The 22,295-nt window shown below is 45.7% G+C and overlaps 1 protein-coding gene across 1 annotated transcript; it reads right to left on the minus strand.

The window, feature by feature from the left end:
• Positions 1-1,055: 1,055 nt before the first annotated feature.
• LOC124616714 (trypsin beta-like) lies at positions 1,056-21,915 on the minus strand. The gene is made up of 2 exons (XM_047145072.1): positions 21,745-21,915; positions 1,056-1,910 (listed from the first exon to the last, which is right to left on the minus strand). The coding sequence occupies exons 1-2, from the start codon at positions 21,912-21,914 to the stop codon at positions 1,304-1,306; spliced, it is 777 nt and encodes a 258-aa protein (XP_047001028.1). The 5' UTR covers position 21,915; the 3' UTR covers positions 1,056-1,303.
• Between the last annotated feature and the right edge of the window lie 380 nt (positions 21,916-22,295).

A 22,295-nucleotide genomic window follows, 5' to 3' on the forward strand; every position in this document is an offset into this window, starting at 1 on the left:
GATTGCGGTTTATCGTATCGCGGCATTCCTGCTCGCGTTGGTCGAGATCCAATGACTGTTAGCAGAAAATGGAATCAGTGGGTTCAGGAGGGTAATACGGTACGCCGTGCTGGATCCCAACTGCCTCGTATCACTAGCAGTCGAGATGACAGGCATCTTATCCCCATGGCTGTAACGGATCGTGCAGCCACATCTCGATCCCTCAGTCAACAGATTGGGACGTTTGCAAGACAACAACCATGTGCACGAACAGTTCGACGACGTTTGCAGCAGCATGGACCATCAGCTCGGAGACCATGGCTGCGGTTACCCCTGACGCTGCATCACGGACAGGAGCGCCTGCGATAGTGTACTCAACTACAAACCTGGGTGCACGAATGGCAAAACGTCATTTTTTCGAATAAATCCAAGTTCTGTTTACAGCATCATCATGGTCGCATCCGTGTTTGGCGACATCGCGGTGAACGAACATTGGAAGCGTGTATTCGTCATCGCCATACTGGCGTATCACCCGACGTGATGGTATTGGGTGCCATTGGTTACACGTCTCGGTCACCTCTTGTTCGCATTGTCGGCACTTTGAACAGTGGACGTTACATTTCAGATGTGTTAGACCCGTGGCTCTACCCTTCATTCGATCCCTGCGAAACCCTACATTTCAGCAGGATAATGCAAGACCGCATGTTGCAGGTCCTGTACGGGCCTTTCTGGATACAGAAAATGTTCGGCTGCTGCCCTGGCCAGCACATTCTCTAGATCCCTCACCAATTGGAAACGTCTGGTCAATGGTGGCCAAGCAACTGGCTTGTCACAATACGCCAGTCACTACTCTTGATGAACTGTGGTATCGTGTTGAAGCTGCATGGACAGCTGTACCTGTACACACAATCCAAGCTCCGTTTCACTCAATGCCCAGACGTATCAAGGCCGTTATCAAGGCCAGAGGTGGTTGTTCTGGGTACTGATTTCTCAGAATCTATTCACCCAAATTGCGTAAAAAAGTAATCACATGTCAGTTCTTGTATAATATATTTGTCCAATGAATACCCGTTTATCATCCGCATTTCTTCTCGGTGTAGCAATTTTAATGGCCAGTAGTGTATATCGAAAGTGTCGCGTGTGATACTGTATATACATTAATAAGAGAAACCTGGGAGCCGAATTGACTGTATAGTGTACTTTATTGAAAACGTTGCTTGTTTACAAGTGGAGAGAGAGAGAGAGAGAGAGAGAGAGAGAGAGAGAGAGAGAGAGACATGATGTTCTGTACACTAGCAGCGAGATGATACATTAAACAGGTGCATTAGACTCCACCAAGAATCCCATAAATCCAGATGCGCAAGGGTACAACGTAGGTATAGACCCCAGGATAGCCGGGTAGCCCACATCCGCTGTTCCAGGAGACGATTCCCACCTGCTCCGAATCGGACACTAGGGCACTGCCCTCGTCGCCCGCACAAAAGTCCTTGCCGCCTTCACTCACTCCGGCACAGATCATATTGATGGTGAGGTTCCCGTATGTGGCATTGCATGCGGCGGTGTCTATTATTTCGACGGTGACTGCCTGGAGCTCAGAGGGGAGACTGCCGTCAGCCGAGGAGGCGCCCCAACCGGCGACCGTGGCGGGGCTCCCTACTGCCGTCTCGTTCCAGGTGACGGGTATGGCTTGCACGTCGGGGCCGAAGACGAAGGGCTCGGAGACGCGCAGCCCGCCGATGTCGTTGTCGAAGCCGTCGAAGCTAGCGTGCCAGAATATGACCGCGACCGTGTACAACGCGCCGCCGCTGCCCCGGCTCGAACTGCCGGCCCGGACCTGCATGCTGTAGATATCGCCCTCCACGATGCAGCGGGCAGAGGTCAGCGCATACATGCTGCTCACGATGGACGCCCCGCAGTCGCTGCTGCCGCCTCTGCCACACAAAAGAACGGCTGCACTCGTTTCCATAAAACAACGGAATTACAAATCACATTAATGAACATAAAGCAGGGAAACATTCGTAAAGAAACATCTAACTTACAAATACAGTTTATTGCACTTTCATTCGTATTCAGAAAGTATTCGACTAGTCCCATCTAGGTGCTTAGTGAACACACGTCCCCTGTATGATAGATTGTCTGGTTTCCATTTACACTGTCTGAGCAAAGGTACCCAGTCACACCTAAGCGAGCCGGCCAGTGTGGCCGTGCGGTTCTAGGCGCTTCAGTCTGGAACCGCGTGACACTACGGTCGCAGGTTCGAATCCTGCCTCGGGCATGGATGTGTGTGATGTCCTTAGGTTAGTTAGGTTTAAGTAGTTCTCAGTTCTAGGGGACTGATGACCTCAGATGTTGAGTCCCATAGTACTCAGAGCCATTTGAACCATTTTGAACACCTATGCGATGAAGAATGGATCACTATACACTGATGTGACAGAAGACACGGGATACCTCGCAATATCGTGTGGTACCTCGTTTTTCCCAGCCTAGTGCAGCACCTCGACGTGGAATGGATTCAACAAGTCGATGGAAGCCCCCTGCAGAAGTACTGAGCCATCCTGCCTCTCGAGCCATTCACAATTATTGTGAAAGTGTTGCTGGTGCAGGATTTTGTATACAAACTGATAGCTTGATTAAGTCCCACAAATGTTCCATAGGATTCATGTTGGGGGATCTGTGGCCAAACTGTTCACTCCGATAGACCAGAATCTTTCTCAAGCCACTCGCGAACAGTTGTGGCCCAGTGATATGGCATATCGTTGTTTGGGAAAATTAAGTCCATGAATAGCTGCAAATGGCCTCCAAGTAGTCGAACATAACCATTTCCAGTCAGTGATCGGTTCAGTTGGACCAGAGGATCCAGTACATTCTATGTAAACACAGCCAACACCATTATGGAGCCCCTATCAGCTTGCACAGTGCCTTCTTGACAACTTGGACTCGTGGTTTCGTGGGGTCTGCACCACACTCTAATCATATCATCAGCTCTTACCAGCTGAAATCGGGAGTCAGTTTTCCAGTCGTCTAGGGTCCAACCGGTACGATCACGAGCGCAGGAGAGGAGCTGCAGGCCATGTTGTGCCGTTAGCAAAGGCACTCGCGTCGGTCGTCTGCTGCCACAGCCCATTAACGCCACATTTCGCCACACTGTCCTTACGGATACGTTCGTCGTACGTCCTACACGGATTTCTGCGATTGTTTCACGCTGTGTTGCTTGTCTGTTAGCACTGACAACTTTGCGCAAACGCAGGTAGATGGTCGTTAAGTGAAGGCCGTCGGCCACTGAGTTGTCTGTGGTGAGAGACAATGTCTGAGACTTGGTATTATCATCACGCTCTTGACACTGTGCGTCACAGAATATTGAATTCCTTAACGATTTCCGAAATGGAATGCTCATGCGTCCAGCTCCAACTACCATGCCACGTCCACAGTCTGTTAATTCCTGTCGTCTGGTCACAATCACCTCAGAAACCTTTTCAAACGAATCACCTGAGTGCGAATGTCATCTACGCCATTGCACTGCTCTTTCATACCTTGTATACGCGGTACTATCGATATCTAAATATGTGCATGTCGTTATCCCACGACTTGTCGCCTTAGTATATGTCACTCAAGGAGATAGTATAAAAGGGGGCGTGGAGTATTGTCTTGTCAGTAGAGAAACAGTAACTGCAGAGAGGGTTGCTCAGGAGAGCTCAGTCACTTCGAATGTGGACTAGTTGTGAGATGTCACCTGAATAATTGATTCGTCAGGTATACTTCAACCCTTCTAAAGCTGTCCAAGTCGACTGTTGTTGATGTGATTGTGAAGTGGAAACGCGAAGGAACAACCACATCTCCAGGAATACCTCATACAAGGAAGAGCATTGCACCTGAAGCAGAGTGTATCAAGGAATACATGAGTTTCTTGAACGGTGTTTCAGTCTAGTGAGTGATTTTAGAATCACATGAAAAAATACACATGACTGTTTCTCTTGGTGTGAGACAACAGCTCGTCTTCTTGTGCAGAGTTAGTAAGTATTACGAGTACTTTATATGTAAGTGCTGTATTGTCCATTAAAACTATTTCGAGAGTATTGTTAATTCCCCAGTTACAGTGTTTTATGGCGAGTAAGATTCTGTACATTTTTAAAACAAGTCACATAACTTGTGGACGGTTAGGCCATACTTCGTCCGTCGTGCACCATCTTGTACCTTGAAACAGAAGGTCTTCTATCATGAAACACGCAATAGTTGCAAATGAAATGCGTTTACAAAATGTTTTGTCAATTTTTCCTGTCTTCAAAAGCGAAATTTCTGTTACTTACCAATAGCTTCTGTTTCACAACGTATGTAGCTTGTAACTGGTTTTTTGATTGTTAGTGTGTGGTAGAGTCATAATGTAACGCATAGACTATTAGGGTCTGTATAGGGTGAACATTAATAAAAACGAAAAACTGCAGGGACAGGTTCCTGACTAGAAGTGAACGAAAAGAGATCCTACGAATATGTGTCCGGGAATTCATTGTTGCCAAGATAGATGGCGCTGACGAATGACAGTTCCTCTGACCACTCACCTTCTGCTCCTTGTGTGTTGCAGGCTGCAGCGTACTGTAAGGAGCAGAATGGTCCGGTATGCACGTCTGCAACAAGCCGAGATGGTATTTGCGTACGCCCTAGCATATGGAAACGGTCGAGAGGCAGGAAACCGGTCCTCAAAATCTGATGCACGCATAGTCCGCCGCCTCCCTGCACGTTCGTCTGTCTGAAAGGACCCATGTTCACACAAACGCCCAAAATAGGATTGACATATTGTGTGATGTGGTTGGTGTCTGTGAGGATACTTGTTTTGGTATAGCTGTGCTGCCTCTCGACCGTTTCCATCTGCTTGGCCGTACACAAAGCCCATCTTGGCTTGTTCCCGACACGAAGACCGGACCATTCTGCTGCTTACAGTACACTGCATCAATCACACAGCCTGCAACACACAGGGAACGCACGGCAAGCGGTCAGGGGAACTTTTATTAGTCAGCGCCATCTACCTTGGTAACGATGCATTTGTGGACACATATTCATAACATCTTTCTTCCTCCATTTCCAGTCAAGAATCCATACCTGCAATTTGTCGGTTTTGTACTAGCGTTCATCCTGTATACAGTAGAGACGAGATCTTTTCTACAGAAACACTTTTAAATTTGAATAGAATATTTGTCCCTAGGCGCATGACCATGTTGTACCTAGAAACAGTTTTTGACATTAGGAAAAAAGCTTTTTCTTTTGGAGTAATTTTTGTAATTTCAGAAAAAAACTGTAGTATACAAAATGATTGCTACGATTAGTATCATTTTAAAACGGGACAAGAAAATATTTTAAATTTGTATTACTGGGTTGGTTGGAGGAGAAAGTCTGAAAACTTTTTCACTCCACAAGACTCTCCCCTGCCTGAAGGGCAGGGACCATCGAACCGAGATAGGTGGCGCAGTGGTTAGCACTCTGGACTCGCATTCGGGAGGACGGCGGTTCAATCCCACGTCCGGCCATCCTGGTTTAGGTTTTCCGTGATTTCCCTAAATCGCTCCAGGCAAATGCTGGGATGGTTCCTTTGAAAGGGCACGACCGGTTTCCTTCTCCGTCCTTGCCACAATCCGAGCTCGTGCGCCATCTCCAATGACCTCGATGTCGAATATTCTTAGTATTATTAGTAAACAGTCTTGGTTGCAATTTTACTTTTTTTATTTACCAACTACGCGTGTCGCCTTATTTAGGCATTTTTAGGCTGATCTTAATTTGGCATTTCTTGGGCCGATCCTTTAGTGTAGCTAAGGGTGTCATCGAGTACATCAGGCCAACGTCGCCTACGTACACTGCCTAAAGGATCGTCCTAAGAAATAGCAAATTAAGATCAGCCTGAAGATGCCTAAATAAGGTGAAACGCGTAGTTTATAAGTAAAAAAACTAAAATTGCAACCAAAACTGTTTTCAGCTAATACTATTAAAAACTGGTTTGCTGATTCGTGCCACAGATGGATTGGAAGAATTTCGAAAATTCTTCTTTTTTCCTAGGGCAGGAACCATCGAACATTGCGGAGGGTGGTTGTAAGAAATCGTAGGAATCAGTAAAGGGAATCACTTGTGAGAGCGAAAGTGCTACCAGCAGTCCATCTAGCCCAAAGACTGTGCGTAGGTAGCTCAAAGAAATTGGGGCATAGTGTACAGCCGGCCGGAGTGGCCGTGCGGTTCTAGGCGCTACAGTCTGGAACCGAGCGACCGCTACGGTCGCAGGTTCGAATCCTGCCTCGGGCATGGATGTGTGTGATGTCCTTAGGTTAGTTAGGTTTAATTAGTTCTAAGTTCTAGGCGACTGATGACCTCAGAGGTTAAGTCGCATAGTGCTCAGAGCCATTTGAACCATTTTGAACCATAAAGGACAAACAGTTACTGATAAGCGATACCACTGCTAAGCGACGCTTGCTGTGGTGTAAAGAACGACTCCATAGCACAGTGGATGACTGTAAACGAGTGATTTATAGTGGTGAATAACGCTATATCGACAGAAGGTTTTGGGTGTGGCGAATACCTGGAAAATGTTATCTGCCGTCACGTGTAGTGTCAATAGGAAAGCTAGTGTTACGGTATCGGAATATTTTTCGTGCTTAATGTATGGTCACGTTATTGTGCTTAAGAAAACGCTACAAGTGGAAGAATATGAACACATTTTGCAGCATTGTATTCTGCGGGAGCTTGTATGCTTCTGTGATACAGGTAATGTTACCATTGATGCAACTACATCGGAGTGGCCAGACAAACATGTGGTTCCTGAAGAGAGACCTTTCTAGCATTTTCACGGGCACTAGCTGTTAAACAGCACCCCATTCGGTTCTCCAGGTGGGAACTACACAGGAGGATGTTGTCGTCACGAGAAACAAAAATTGGTGTGAACTGCTGAAAGCAAAGGTAAACTATAGGCTTTATAGTTCCAGAGGACATGCAGTTGCACGCTATGGCTTAATGACGATGGGATCCTCCTGGATATAATGTTCCATAAGTTAAATAGTACCCAATTCTATTCCCCTGGAGGGAACTACTCGGGAAGATATTGTCATCAGGAAAACAAAATTAGGATTCTATGGGCCGAAGCTTGGAAAGTTAGAGCCCTTAACTGGGTGGGTAGGTTAGAGAATTAAATAAGATAAATGGATATGATAAAATCAGATGTAGTTGAAATTGGTGAAGTGCGATGGCAAGAAGAACGAACTTCTGGTCATGTCAGTACAGGGTTATCACTACAAAATCGAATAGAGGTAGGTCTAGTAATGAATGAGAAAGTAGGAATACGGATAAGCTATTTGAATACATTATAATAACCAAGACAGACACAAATACAATACCCACTACATTAGTTCAAGTTTATAAACCTATTAGCTCCACATATGATAGAGAGATTGAACAAATGTATGATGAAATAAACAAAACTATTCAGATAGTAAGGGAGATGAAAATTTAATTGTTATTGGCGACTGGAATTCTGTAGTAGGAAAAGGACAAGAAGGAAAAATGGTAGGAAAACATGAACTAGACAAAAAGAATGAATGGAGAAGCCACCTGGTAGAATTTTTCACAAAGTACAATTTAATCATTGCTAATATTTAGTCTCATAATTATTAAAGAAGGTTGTGTACAGGAAGAGGCCTGGAGACATCAGAAGGTTTCAAACAGATTACACAGGGTAATACAAAAATCACTTTGCAGCGTTGGAAAGATATGGAAATTCATTGAGGTAACTTACAGAATCAGCAGATGTATCATTTTGTGGCAAACAACCTCAGGTTTCACATAAAAGTATCCAGTATCGTTTTGGTTCGAATTGACTACCATTTCTGATGTGCAAACATCCCACCAGTAATCTGTTCCTCCTACACTCATTGGAGCAAATTGGGTTTAAGTTGTGCAATGGCAGCATCAATTCTTCAGGTCCCCTAAATTGTTTAGTAGGGAAGGAAATGAAACCCCATAGAAAGAAGTCCAGTGGTGTCAAGTCTGAGGAGCGAGGTGGTCATGCGATTGGCCCTTCACGGCCAATCCACCGACCTAGCAAGCGATTATCAAGGAAACTTAGAACTTCCATGAGGAGGAAATTAGGTGGTGCACCGTATTTCTGGTAGTAAATCATCTCATCTTGGTCATCTTCATCGTTGTGTGGAGTTAAAGGTTTTCAAGCATATCCTGATACACAAACCAGTGACAGTTTTCTTTTGAAGAAGAAAGGGCAGTGCACTTACAGTTTGCTAAGGGCATAAAACAGATAACGTTTCAGCGTTGCATACGGATTTTCGCTGTCCCATATTCTGCAGTTGTGGGTGCTCATCATGCCACTGATAGGAAATAGAGACTCATTGCTGAAGATTATTGTTTTCAGGAATGTCTCGTCGTCCTCTATCCAGAGTTCCCCACGAGCAACCTTATCTGCACCACTAATGTGCTGTGCTATTAGGAATCTGTATGGTTTCAAGCGTAAACATATAGAATGTACTCAGTCTTTTGTGGAATGCCAGTCTCGTGAGGCGCGTGTCGCATTGTTTTTTTGTGGGTTGATGGCAAAGCTCTCCTTAAACTGTTCGACATGATCATCGACTTACGGTCGATCTGGTGATTTATCATGTCGAAGTGATCAACCAATCTCAACAAATTTCTTGTGTGAAGAGTAAATTGTAGGCCTGTTTGGAGGTTCTTTAGCGTATTCGGTGCAAAAATTACGCCGAATCGTTTCATGAAACCAAAACACACAGTGAGCACACTCCACACCAGTGTCAGAAGCCATTTTAACTGTGCACTACACTGGCGCTCCTGGTGGCGGAATGGGATACTGATGCAGCATATGAATCAAACTAGAGGTTGTTTGCTGCAAAATGACACATCTATCGATTCTGTAAGTTGTCTCAATAACTTTCTACGTCGTTCTAAAGTTCTGAATTCCTTTTTGACTCGCCCTGTATAATTATAAAACAGAGATTTCGAAATCGGAGGCAAATGAGTACTCCAAGTACAATTTATCGGTGAAATAGCAGAAAATTAGGAACGAAAGAATATTGGACCTGTACAAATTGAAATAACCAGAGTTTGTTGAAAGTCGCAAAGGAAGTATTAGACAACGTTTTACTGAAATAGGAATAAGGAAAACAATAGAAGATGAATGGGTACTCTTGAGAGGTGTAATAGTGAAGGCATCATATGATCAAACAGGTAAAAAGACAAGACCCTTGGATAACATTCGAGATATTCGGTTTATATGATGGAAGGAGAATAAAAATACAGCCGATGAAGCAGGCAAAGGTGAATAAAGAGGTCTAACAACGAGACTGACAGAAAATTCAAGATGGCAAAGCAGAAACTGTATAAGCATTCATGACTTGGGGAAAAGTAGATGCTTTCTATAGGATAATTAGAGATCCTTGGAGAAAAAAGAAACAACTGTATGAATATCAAGACATCTAGCAAGTCAGTACTAACAAGGAGGCGGCACGACCGTGAGGTCGGGGATTTGTCCGCAATTTTGTGTGGTGAAAGAGGACCCCTAACACCTCACGTGGTTAAAATATTAGGACGTACTACTCGGAAAATCCCGAGAAAAATCGATCCAAAGTTTCCTAGGTGCCTTATGAGTGTAAAATGTTAGTCCACTGCCGAGTCGCCGTCTGGCCTACATGGTTAGCGCTCAGACCCTTTCGCCAAAGGTCTCGCTTCGATTCCTCCTCTGGCACTTTTTTTTCCTTCTGTTGCTTGCAAAATTGCAGCGCATTGTTACAGGAGAATCGTGAAATTAATTCCCAGGAAGATCGTACAGAAATTCATTCTATAATTCACCATCAATTATCGTCACCAATATTCAGAGACATGATTCAATATGCCTGGTTTGCCTCAAAATTGTCATAAACTCGAAACATTTTCGTAAATGTTAGTGGGCCATGTTTTTGTACAGATTTATTTCAAACGCCCTGTGATTGTAAAAATTCCACTTTTATATGTTGCGCAAGATGTCGCAAAAATTATTGCTTTGTTTGTTTTTACGATAGTTACCACTGCAGTTCTTGTTTATAATTATTATATGTATTAAAATTGAATGTTTTCCAATCGACTTTGTTATTCTGATTAAAAAGGAATGTTTCTCCTGGTATACTTTACAATGAAAAATGGAAAACCCACCGTCATGAATTGTATTGTTGGACAAAAAGAAAATAATTTTTATTCAATAATGAAACTAATTTGTTAAAGATAATTTAGGTTTGGGAAACGTTCTGAATAATTTGTGGAATAACCAAAGAAAATGAAACAGAAGAAAAAAAGTGCCAGAGGAGGAATCGAACACGAGACCTTTGGCGTAAGAATCCGAGCCCTAAACACCTTTTTTTCTTTTTTTGATCTCATTTTGTTCTAGATTGTTCGTTGAATTTGTACGTGGCGGACGTCCGATGACACATGTTCAGGTTGATCGTTGATTCGTTCACTCAGTTTTTTGTTACACAGGGTAGCTAAATCCTCTGACCGAACACGCTGAGCTACCATGCCGGCTGTCTCCGACCCCACGGTCGTGCCGTCTCCTTGTAAGATGGAAAAGCAAAACGGTGAAGGAATATGTAGAAGGGTTATAAAAAGGAAATGAACCTGACGTCAAAATTACGAAAGTTTTTTAATGGTTTTCATACCCCACACTTAAAAGTAGAGGGGGGCTTTTGAATGATGACCCATTGGAAGCTAAACTCACAGTTGGAAATACACTCCTGGAAACGGAAAAAAGAACACATTGACACCGGTGTGTCAGACCCACCATACTTGCTCCGGACACTGCGAGAGGGCTGTACAAGCAATGATCACACGCACGGCACAGCGGACACACCAGGAACCGCGGTGTTGACCGTCGAATGGCGCTAGCTGCGCAGCATTTGTGCACCGCCGCCGTCAGTGTCAGCCAGTTTGCCGTGGCATACGGAGCTCCATCGCAGTCTTTAACACTGGAAGCATGCCGCGACAGCGTGGACGTGAACCATATGTGCAGTTGACGGACTTTGAGCGAGGGCGTATAGTGGGCATGCGGGAGGCCGGGTGGACGTACCGCCGAATTGCTCAACATTTGGGGCGTGAGGTCTCCACAGTACATCGATGTTGTCACCAGTGGTCGGCGGAAGGTGCACGTGCCCGTCGACCTGGGACCGGACCGCAGCGACGCACGGATGCACGCCAAGACCGTAGGATCCTACGCAGTGCCGTAGGGGACCGCACCGCCACTTCCCAGCAAATTAGGGACACTGTTGCTCCTGGGGTATCGGCGAGGACCATTCGCAACCGTCTCCATGAAGCTGGGCTATGGTCCCGCACACCGTTAGGCCGTCTTCCGCTCACGCCCCAACATCGTGCAGCCCGCCTCCAGTGGTGTCGCGACAGGCGTGAATGGAGGGACGAATGGAGACGTGTCGTCTTCAGCGATGAGAGTCGTTTCTGCCTTGGTGCCAATGATGGTCGTATGCGTGTTTGGCGCCGTGCAGGTGAGCGCCACAATCAGGACTGCATACGACCGAGGCACACAGGGCCAACACCCGGCATCATGGTGTGGGGAGCGATCTCCTACACTGGCCGTACACCACTGGTGATCGTCGAGGGGACACTGAATAGTGCACGGTACATCCAAACCGTCATCGAACCCATCGTTCTACCATTCCTAGACCGGCAAGAGAACTTGCTGTTCCAACAGGACAATGCACGTCCGCATGTATCCCGTGCCACCCAACGTGCTCTAGAAGGTGTACGTCAACTACCCTGGCCAGCAAGATCTCCGGATCTGTCCCCCATTGAGCATGTTTGGGACTGGATGAAGCGTCGTCTCACGCGGTCTGCACGTCCAGCACGAACGCTGGTCCAACTGAGGCGCCAGGTGGAAATGGCATGGCAAGCCGTTCCACAGGACTACATCCAGCATCTCTACGATCGTCTCCATGGGAGAATAGCAGCCTGCATTGCTGCGAAAGGTGGATATACACTGTACTAGTGCCGACATTGTGCATGCTCTGTTGCCTGTGTCTATGTGCCTGTGGTTCTGTCAGTGTGATCATGTGATGTATCTGACCCCAGGAATGTGTCAATAAAGTTTCCCCTTCCTGGGACAATGAATTCACGGTGTTCTTATTTCAATTTCCAGGAGTGTATTAGGGAGGATATTAACGGTCCCATCATTTGCATTGCAGCGAAGGGAAAAATCCTGTAAACATTGGTTGGAGCCAGGCGATGAGAAATATTTTTAATGTAATTCATGTCAAATGTGTATTTGTTTATGTGTATACAGAGAGTTTCGATGGCTAGCTGGTAATGTGAAGTGTACCGATGCCACTGCCTATTGCAGGTGCACAAGACATGTGGAACTTTATAGATAGAGAAGAGGAAGTAAATGAAAGTGAGGTGGGAGATACAATGATGCGAGAGGAATGTGATAGAGCTCAGAAAGACCTAAACTGAAACAAGACCCCTGGAATAGACGACTTTCCCTCACAATGATTTGAGTCATGATAAAACTACCTCATCTCGTATCAGACAGGCGGAATACCCTCATACTCCAAGAAGACTGTAACAATTCCATTTCAAAAGGTTGCAAGTGCCAACATCTGTGAATATCACCGAATCATCATTTTAACAAAGGGCACTTCCAAAATACTGACAGGAGCTATTTACAGAAGAATGGAAAAATTTACAGAAGTCGATATCGAGGAAAGTCAGTTTGGGTTCCGAAGCAAAACTAGGGCCATACTAAACCTACGAGTTATTTTAGAAGATAAGCTGTAGAAGGTAAACCTACATTTATTGAAACCTACGTTTATTGTGTTTGTAGAGTTAGGGAAAAATTTAGACAATGTTGGCTTAAACACACCGTTCCAAAATCGGAAAGCAGCAGGGAGCACAATTTTATCCATAACTTATAAAGAAACCACATGCAGTTATAAGTGTCGAAAGATATGAAAAGGAAGCAGTAGTTGAGAACGGAGTATAGCCTTTCGCCAGTGCTGTGTTCAAGCTGTACGTTTAACAAGCAGTAAAAGAAACGACGAAGAAATTTGGAAAGTGTGTTAAAGTACAAGGACTTTTGATAACGAATTTCGTAAGTGAATAATGTACTGTTAGGCTGTGGTTATTATTTCCAGCTGTTTAAAGAAATGCCTGCAAGATGTATGTATGTGAACTCCACCCGTAATTCTAATTACTTTCTTTTTGTCTGAGTGCGGAGTATCTCGCAAGACATCAGTTAATGAAAATATACAAAGATACTAACTTAGTTATTTCTATATCCCCAAAATTGGCAGTTATTATTATGATAAAAATTGCCGGACCTCTATGTATTATCTACTATATCTACTATGTATTTGTTCCAGATTGCTATTTTCTGAATATGTACAAGTAAGAACTTAGAACTCTCTAGGAACATTCTTGACAGTACTGGATGAGCTGTGTTTTTTCAAACTTCTAAGCTAAGCCGTTTGTGTAGAACCAATCAGTAACGTTCACGAAATCATCATTTACTATTTTCTGTGTTCATGATTCTTTGTTAAGCGTCACAACACTATTTGTGTTATCTGTAAACAGGACTAATCATGCCTGCTGATTTAAATAAAAGGACGGATCATTAACATAAAGCAAGAACAGTAGTTGGAAAATGATAGAACTACGTGGACCACGCAGTAAGCGAGGGTGGTTTGAAAAGTTCTCGGAACGGAATAGGAAAAAAGTACTTACATCATCTAGACTATTTTTATTTTTCAATGTAGTCTCCGTGTAGACTAATGCACTTGGTCCAATGGATATTTCAGTGTCTTGATCCCATCTTGAAAATGAGTTTCCTCCAGGCCTGCAAAATAGTTACCAACTGCAGCTATCAGTTCTTCATTTGAAGTGAATCTTCGTCCACCACGAAAAATTTTCAATTTTGGGAAGAGATGGAAGTCTGACGGGGCCATATCAGGTGAATAAGGCAGTCGTGGCAACAATTCATACTTTAGTTCGTGTAATTTTGACATGGCGACGACACATGTGTGCGGGCGCACGTCAAGAGTCGCGGCACTCATCTTGCAGATAATTTTTACGTTTCTAATTCTTCTGTTAAAATGTGATATACCCTTCCAGGTGACATCTGACAAGCGTGAGAAATTACCACGCACTTTCAACCGGCGATCCTCCATGACAGTTTTGTGCACTTCTGCAATGATTTCAGGAGTAGTGACACAAATTGGCCGACCATTGTGCGTTGTGCGGATGATCATCTAAGCTCTTCTGACCAAATTTAAATTCATTTGTCCACTTGGCAACAGTTGAATATGAAGGAGCAGAGACCCCCCCCCCCCCCCCCCCCCGTGTATTCTGGAAATCGGCATGAAGTTCTTGAACACTGCTCGAATCTCGATTTTTTTTCATCTTCGCAAATCACTACGCGAGAACAATAACAGAACCACATCACCTTCACAGCTCTCTTCCGAGAGCACTGACATGGCGCGTGCTTACAGGAAACGGTCCAACGAATATCACTTGAGCAACTCGTTGCGCTAGCGCTGACCTCTCGTGGTGATTCCAAGAACTTTTCAAACCACCCTCCTAATTTTTCCCCTTTCAGACGTTGTGGCATCCCGCTTCGTGTTACTCGAACAGCCTAGGGCAACTTTCTGTTTTCTATTTCTTAAGTGAGAATGTGTGAAACTACCTATTCCATAAAAACTTAACTTCTCTAGTAGAATACTGCAACTGACATAATCAAATACCTTCGATAAGCCATAGATGATCGTAATTGGTGATACTGTATTCTTTAAAGATTTTATTGTGTGCTTCGTGAAGGAATAAATAGTTAACGCACTAGAGTGGCTGTTTTGAAATCCAAAATGTGGTTAATTAAGTATCCCATTAGTACAAAGGCGTGTGACAAGCCCGAAGTGCATTACCTTCTTCAAAATGTTAGAGAATGATGTGATGAATAAGACTGAGAAGTAGTTATTGACATTTGGGGATTTACGCATCTTATAGAGAAGCCAGAGCATCGCATAAAGCTACACTTCTTTAGTAAGCGGGACAACACAGGAATTTGAGTTGGTGTCTGAAGCCGTGCATTGTAATACAAAGAGTCGTGGTTTTGCCTCTTTCCACGTAATAGAAGCCGTAGAGAGCAGCTATGGCGCAATGAAAAGCTTAACATACAGTTCTGGGGGTTCTCTGATGTTTCGGAGGTGTTTCTCGTACCACGATTCGGGGCCAACTCATTCAGGTTACCGTGAACATGGACCATTATTATGGAGCAGCATTATCGGTGTCTACGTGTTGCCCTCTTATCCATATCTTCATGATGAGTGTGCTGTGGACACTCCGAGGTAACAGTAACTGTGTTCACATGACGGCATCCATATGTCCACGGTTTGACGAACACTCAGGTACTCTGTAGCACCTCGAATGATCTTAATACATTAGGAAATGTGTGATACTCTTAAGAACAGCAGGTGAGACTTGGTAAAGCAGATCTCTGCAATTTGGTAGCTCTACGTCCTACTGGATCGTCAATGAATGGCTTATGCTGGATGTGGCGTACCTGAAGAAACTTGTGCATCTGTTCCTCTCCGATTTGGGACCATATCGAGGCTAGAAGCTGTGCTACACGGTACTACCGACATGTTACCTGTGGTTGACTAATTCAGTCTGTATGTGTAATTGGGAATATCTGCTTATATTTTGAACTGCACTGTCATTCAGTATTTCCTGGAGCCAAAATACTTGAGGAATGGCTGTAGCAAAAGCGATTTCCTTCTTAAAAAGCTGGAACCTTACAAATCAGAACAATGTAGAACAATTTCTTTACGCGAGTTTTATGATATACACTCCTGGAAATTGAAATAAGAACACCGTGAATTCATTGTCCCAGGAAGGGGAAACTTTATTGACACATTCCTGGGGTCAGATACATCACATGATCACACTGACAGAACCACAGGCACATAATCACAGGCAACAGAGCATGCACAATGTCGGCACTAGTACAGTGTATATCCACCTTTCGCAGCAATGCAGGCTGCTATTCTCCCATGGAGACGATCGTAGAGATGCTGGATGTAGTCCTGTGGAACGGCTTGCCATGCCATTTCCACCTGGCGCCTCAGTTGGACCAGCGTTCGTGCTGGACGTGCAGACCGCGTGAGACGACGCTTCATCCAGTCCCAAACATGCTCAATGGGGGACAGATCCGGAGATCTTGCTGGCCAGGGTAGTTGACTTACACCTTCTAGAGCACGTTGGGTGGCACGGGATACATGCGGACGTGCATTGTCCTATTGGAACAGCAAGTTCCCTTGCCGGTCTAGGAATGGTAGAACGATGGGTTCGATGACGGTTTGGATGTACCATGCACTATTCAGTGTCCCCTCGACGATCACCAGTGGTGTACGGCCAGTGTAGGAGATCGCTCCCCACACCATGATGCCGGGTGTTGGCCCTGTGTGCCTCGGTCGTATGCAGTCCTGATTGTGGCGCTCACCTGCACGGCGCCAAACACGCATACGGCCATCATTGGCACCAAGGCAGAAGCGACTCTCATCGCTGAAGACGACACGTCTCCATTCGTCCCTCCATTCACGCCTGTCGCGACACCACTGGAGGCGGGCTGCACGATGTTGGGGCGTGAGCGTAAGACGGCCTAACGGTGTGCGGGACCGTAGCCCAGCTTCATGGAGACGGTTGCGAATGGTCCTCGCCGATACCCCAGGAGCAACAGTGTCCCTAATTTGCTGGGAAGTGGCGGTGCGGTCCCCTACGGCACTGCGTAGGATCCTACGGTCTTGGCGTGCATCCGTGCGTCGCTGCGGTCCGGTCCCAGGTCGACGGGCACGTGCACCTTCCGCCGACCACTGGCGACAACATCGATGTACTGTGGAGACCTCACGCCCCACGTGTTGAGCAATTCGGCGGTACGTCCACCCGGCCTCCCGCATGCCCACTATACGCCCTCGCTCAAAGTCCGTCATCTGCACATACGGTTCACGTCCACGCTGTCGCGGCATGCTACCAGTGTTAAAGACTGCGATGGAGCTCCGTATGCCACGGCAAAGTGGCTGACACTGACGGCGGCGGTGCACAAATGCTGCGCAGCTAGCGCCATTCGACGGCCAACACCGCGGTTCCTGGTGTGTCCGCTGTGCCGTGCGTGTGATCATTGCTTGTACAGCCCTCTCGCAGTGTCCGGAGCAAGTATGGTGGGTCTGACACACCGGTGTCAATGTGTTCTTTTTTCCGTTTCCAGGAGTGTAGATTGTGCTGCAGTGTGATAGTTTAAGGTAAACGGTTTCACACAAATGAATACCTGCTGTTACATCTCCTACAAAAATTGGAGACAAAACGTAAAATTGACAAAACGAAAAAAAAATGTCTGTTACGTTCAAACCGTGAATGGGCCTGTGGCCTGACTGCGACTAATTGCAGACTTCCGCTCGTCGCGGCAATAGGAGGGAGAAGGTGGCGAACCCAACGTCCGGGCCGCCTTTAACTCCCGGGAAAGTTCCCAGATACTCAATTCCTTAGCAGGCTGAGTGGAGCTGGGGCCGTCCTGTAGGGACCGGAAGTATGTAAGATCCCCTCTCCTACCTGGGATTGAATCCGGGACCTCCAGGGCTGGAGTCTAGTGCTCTACCCACGAGAACACCACGGTTGCTTCTTGACAGATATAGCTAAAAACAAACAGATGACGTGACAGTGAATTATTTGATCCAAAAAGATCGTTCAGTTTTAATTTACCGCAATTAAAGAAAACAGATCCCTGATCTTAACAGACTTTTCACTTGTCTTTGCTGTCACGTTCATAGCCTACTGAGCCTACTTTAAGCAAGTCCATTAAGTTTTTGCTTATCTATATGCATGATAACGGAAGTCCTTGGAGTCAGTAATCAATTTAATGTCTCTGTTGTGAACTTCGTTACCTCTTTAAAGAGTGCACAGATCATTTTACGAGATAACTACAAAAACAGATTCGAGAGAGCTTTTGTCAGAAATTATCAACTCCAGATCTTGCTGGCATGTGAGCGGTCGTACAAAGTTTCATTTCAAGCGTGAGCAGCAAACATTCTTGGCTAAACCTCAGACCTCTCCGTGGGGCGTAAGTCGTCGGATTTTCGCGGAAGTCAGTTTGAGTTAAATTTTTTTAGGCTGTAAACCGTATGATATTGCACAACCATGAACAAACGTTTCAGCTACTATTGAAAGTGATTTTTGTCAGGGTGGCCTGATATCTAATGGAAGATACAATGCCAGACAAAAAATATGTAGCTCCCAGAAGGGGAGGAGGAAAAAAAAGGAAACTTTTCGGGTTGAGGGACCATGTGATGTCACTGCAGTGGTTACAAAATCAAGTCAAATTTATAAAGAACTTGGCATGGCAGTATGAGCCCACTTATCAGCATGACGTTGCACCCGTCAGGCCTGAATGCTTGCTCTGAATCGATTCGGAAAGTTGTCATGAAGCCGTTGTACCATCTCCTGAGGCGAACTGGCCCACACCTGTTGTAACTGGTCTTGTATATCCAGGGTAATGGTACTGTGAAGGGTTGATGTCCCAGCTGGTCTCAAACACGTTCTATTGGAGACACCCCAATAGATCCTACTGGCCTCGGGAGTAACTCAGTACCATGCAGGCTGTTGATAGAGACATGTGCCACGTGTGGACGAGAATTGTCCTGTTGAAAAAATGGCACCACGATAGTTTCACATGAGACGCAATACATGAGAGTACAGGATATTTGTGACGTACCTGTGTGACGTTCCCTAAATCATTAATAGTCATGACCTGAAGTCATACACGATAGGCGCCCGCACATGACGCCAAGGGGAAATATTGGAAGAACGGGACCTCACTTCAGGCCTCCGCTGCACTAGCCGACGGTGATCATCTGGAGTAGTAGTGTACAACGAATACAATGCGACGGCATTCATCAGCAACTATGCTTCTCCGTCACGGCGCTACTCGAAACGCAGCCGTTTGTGGTGTTGTATAAACGGCAATCTACACATGGTTGGCTGTGGGTTGGGTGACCCCTTTCGTAAGCAGAGCCCCAGAGACGCTCACCTCCCACATTACTCGTTTCTCTCCTCATGTTATTATTGACAATCCAACAGATGTCCTTTAAATTTCTAGCCTTAATTCGAAGACAGTCTTTACTCTGTAACTGTTTTCGCTGCACTTCGGGCTGGTGGGGGTGGATGCGGGGTGGGGCCTTTCTCGCCAATGGATGAGCCCTGGCTGACTCTTCGTGTGCTGTCGGCCGCTGTGGGCGAGCGGTTGTAGGTGCTACAGTCTTGAACTGCGCGACTGCTACGGTCACAGGTTCGAATCCTGCCTCAGGCATGGATGTGTGTGATGTCCTTAGGTTAGTTAGGTTTAAGTAGTTCTAAGTTGTAGGCGACTGATGACCTCAGCAGTTAAGTCCCATAGTGCTCAGAGCCATTTGAACCAAGCCCTCGTGTGCTCTTAGCTGCGTACCGACCTGAGCGATGTACTAATCCGTAAATTATTTCTCAGCTCTGGCATCCTTGCTGCCTTCAATGCCTCGATCTTGCCGTACCAACGTACTTCCGTCATAAGAAAACGTACTTCAAGAACGTCACTGATTTTTCATGAACTGCCCCTGAACTGAGGGACTGATGATATTGTTGTTTAGTTCCTTACACCCCAGCCAATTACCCAACCAACCAACTGATTTAATTGATATGTTACTACCGTCTATCCCACCGAGGAAGCCTTGAACTCTGTGGAACAGAACCAGAAAGAAAAAAAAAGCGATGGCTGTTTCATTCTGGCCCAATATCTGGAAGAATGGGTGGCATCCTAGGGAAACACGGCCTCAAATTCATTTCACTCGCATAACAATCAGAAATGTTTTAGTTTGCTATGTTTAGAACGATCCATGCTACCACAAAAGTCAGGTGTATATCTACTCCGGAACAATAAGACGTGCTGAACATGGTACAGTCGGTTAGTAGAGCAGAAATACAATGAACACTGTGATACCCGATTGAAACAGCTACCAGTATCGTGGTGCAGACTTCAAGTTCCCGGAACGGTGTGAATAATGTGTGTATATATACTATTGGATCAAAAGTGTCCGGACATCTATGTGTAGACATTAATGTGGCGTGCGTTCACCCTTCACCTTTATGACGGCTGTAACTACGTTGGAGACATCTTCAATGATGCTCTGAATGTCTGCGGAGGAATGGCAGCCCATTCTTCCCTAGGAACCGAAACTGGAGAAGACAGTGATGTTAGATGTTGGCGTTTGGAGTGAAGTCTACGTTCTAACACGCCGTTATTTGCAAGGCATAGTTGAAACCAGAGAGCGATGTGCTTTTTAGAACGTCTGAACGCAGTCCACGAATAGCCCCTTCAGTGTGGAGGAGGAAAAGGATGACTACCTTCCTTCCCTTGATGTTTTCATCAGGATGAAGGTTAATGGTGCGTTGGGACATGGCGTTTATAGAAAGGCAACTAACAATGGTTTGTATCTTGTAGCTGATAGATGTCACCATCCGGCTCAGCGTGCAGGGGTACTTCATATCTTGGTTCACAGGACCTACGTTATCTTCGACTCCGAACGTTTGTCCGTTGAGGCAACTCATCTCGAAGTCACCTTCCGCGAGAACGGTTATAGCAGAAGATATTGTGCAACTGACCAACCGTGATTCGGATTTCCAACGCGATTGGTGATATTGTGCGGAAACACGGTTCGAAGTGCGTTATTCATCCATCATCTAAGATCAGGGCGCTTTTAGGGTCTATAAAGGATGATATTGGTCTGAGTAACAAGGGTGTTTACCATGTCTTTTGCAGTTATGACATGTCATACTTGGGTCACCCAAACAGGTTCGTGGAGGACCGGTGTATAGAGCATAAGCGTCACACACGCTTACTGCAGCCAAGCAAATCTGCTGTAGCAGAATATTCAAATGGTTCAAATAGCTCTGAGGACTATGGGACTTAGCATCTGAGGTCATCAATCCCCTTGACTTAGAACTACTTAAACCTAACTAACCTATGGACATCACACACATCCATGCCCGAGGCAGGATTCGAACCTGCGACCGTAGCAGCAGCACGGTTCCGGACTGAAGCGCCTAGAACCGCTCGGCCACAACGGCCGGCTGCAGAATATTGCTTTGGCGCTTGTCATCCTATGGACGGCTGCAGAATATTGCTTTGGCACTTGTCATCCTACGGAAGATAACAACGCAGAGATTCTGGCGTGAACTTCTAACTACTTGTATAGTGTTATAAAGTAAGCAGTCGAGATTAGATTGGTTATTGACCTTCAGACGGGTGATTTTGCTTAAATTTTGCTTGGTATCCCGTTCTCGTCAAACAACAAGAGGGACAGAGCTAACGCTACTACCTCATCAGTTGGTAATTACTATTTATGATCGGTAACTTGGCCGTCTTGAGTTGTGTGGGGCGCTAATTGTTTTAAGGTGTGTGTGTGTGTGTGTGTGTGTGTGTGTGTGTGTGTGTGTGTGTGTATTTGTGAGTGAGTGCGCGCGTCCGTGTACGCTCGTACGTGTGTGTTTGTTTTTTCTTCCTGCAAATATCGTATTTTGTTTCTTGGTTAAATTTCTTTGCACAGCACTTCCTCGTTGCATTTGTGCCTGCAAAATGACGGGGCTTTCACCTACGGAAATACGGTCTGATGTCGAAAACGTCAGCAGGCTGCATTCTCGTTCGTTGTTTGAACTTAGCAGAGCACTCACGTGATAAAGTAGAGCTGCCAGGGGAACTGCGAGATGTTGGCGGGCGCCCCGCCGACTATCCTTCCGCTGAGCCGCGGCCTCGAAGGGATGGCGAGGTTCCTGACGGCAGCGTAAGCGCCGGCGGCGCTCAGCGCAAGAGCCAAGAGCACCAGCTGTCCTAGTCGAGACATCTCTGCAGGAAGTCTGCGGCTGCCGTGGACCGCCCTCTCTTTATATCTGCCGAACAAAGGCTGCTGCTGTATTGATATTTCCCACGTGGCAACACAAACAGCTTGTACAACTTCACAATCGAGTTGCTTGGTCGCTCTTTGTTATCGATATCCGCATCGAAATTTGAACTTGTGATATTGTGCTGTGCTTGATAATCTGCCTGAGAGAACGAGTCAGTGGTCATCGAATACATGTGGTTTCTCTACATCTTCATTTGAATCTACAATCCGCAATCCATCTAAAGGTGAGTGGCGGAGCGTACTTCGTGTACCACTAACACTTTTTCTCTTACTGTTCAAGTGGCGAAAACTTCGCGAGAAGAACGACTGCTGGTAAGCCAT

Source organism: Schistocerca americana, chromosome 5 (assembly GCF_021461395.2).
Source record: "Schistocerca americana isolate TAMUIC-IGC-003095 chromosome 5, iqSchAmer2.1, whole genome shotgun sequence".
Lineage (NCBI taxonomy): Eukaryota > Metazoa > Arthropoda > Insecta > Orthoptera > Acrididae > Schistocerca > Schistocerca americana.